Source organism: Phaethon lepturus, unplaced genomic scaffold (assembly GCF_000687285.1).
Source record: "Phaethon lepturus isolate BGI_N335 unplaced genomic scaffold, ASM68728v1 scaffold15353, whole genome shotgun sequence".
Classification (NCBI taxonomy): Eukaryota; Metazoa; Chordata; class Aves; order Phaethontiformes; family Phaethontidae; genus Phaethon; species Phaethon lepturus.
The window spans coordinates 64,247-64,681 of NW_010527110.1; the positions used below are offsets into that span (position 1 = coordinate 64,247).

General features: G+C 63.2%; 1 protein-coding gene across 1 annotated transcript in view; it reads right to left on the reverse strand.

The window, feature by feature from the left end:
• The window catches only part of PELO (pelota homolog (Drosophila)), a gene marked incomplete at its 5' end in the record, with an annotated part of 2,806 nt that extends 2,374 nt beyond the window's left edge, over window positions 1-432 (reverse strand). The window contains one exon of the mRNA XM_010283288.1: window positions 3-432. Within this exon, the coding sequence (XP_010281590.1) occupies window positions 3-432 (430 nt within the window). The remainder of the gene's footprint in view (window positions 1-2) is intronic.
• Between the last annotated feature and the right edge of the window lie 3 nt (window positions 433-435).

A 435-nucleotide genomic window follows, 5' to 3' on the forward strand; every position in this document is an offset into this window, starting at 1 on the left:
ACCCCCTCCCTCCACGCCCACCCCTGCCACATCGGCACTCCAGGCCGGGTCGCAGGCCTGCTCGATACGCTCCAGCACCACGCTGTCCCACTGCTTCTTCGCCAGCGTGAACTGCCGGTTGGGCTCCAGCTCGATGGTGTGGTAGGCCCCCATCTTGACATACTCATTCTCTTGGATGTTAGTGCCCTTGACCCGCAGCTGGCAGGCCTGCGAGTCAAAGTCGATGGCCTCCACGCAAAGGGTGAGGGTGGTGCGTATGCGGTTGCTGCCCACGCTGCCCGTGGCTGACTCGGTCTGCACCTTCCGGATGGTGGAGGCCCGCAGGCTGTCACCCACCTGCAGCAGGTTATAGGTGTGCCACATGTCTTCGGGCTCCTCGGGGATAAGCGTCACCTGCCCCGCATTATCCTTCTCCAGGTCCTTCCTCACCAGCTT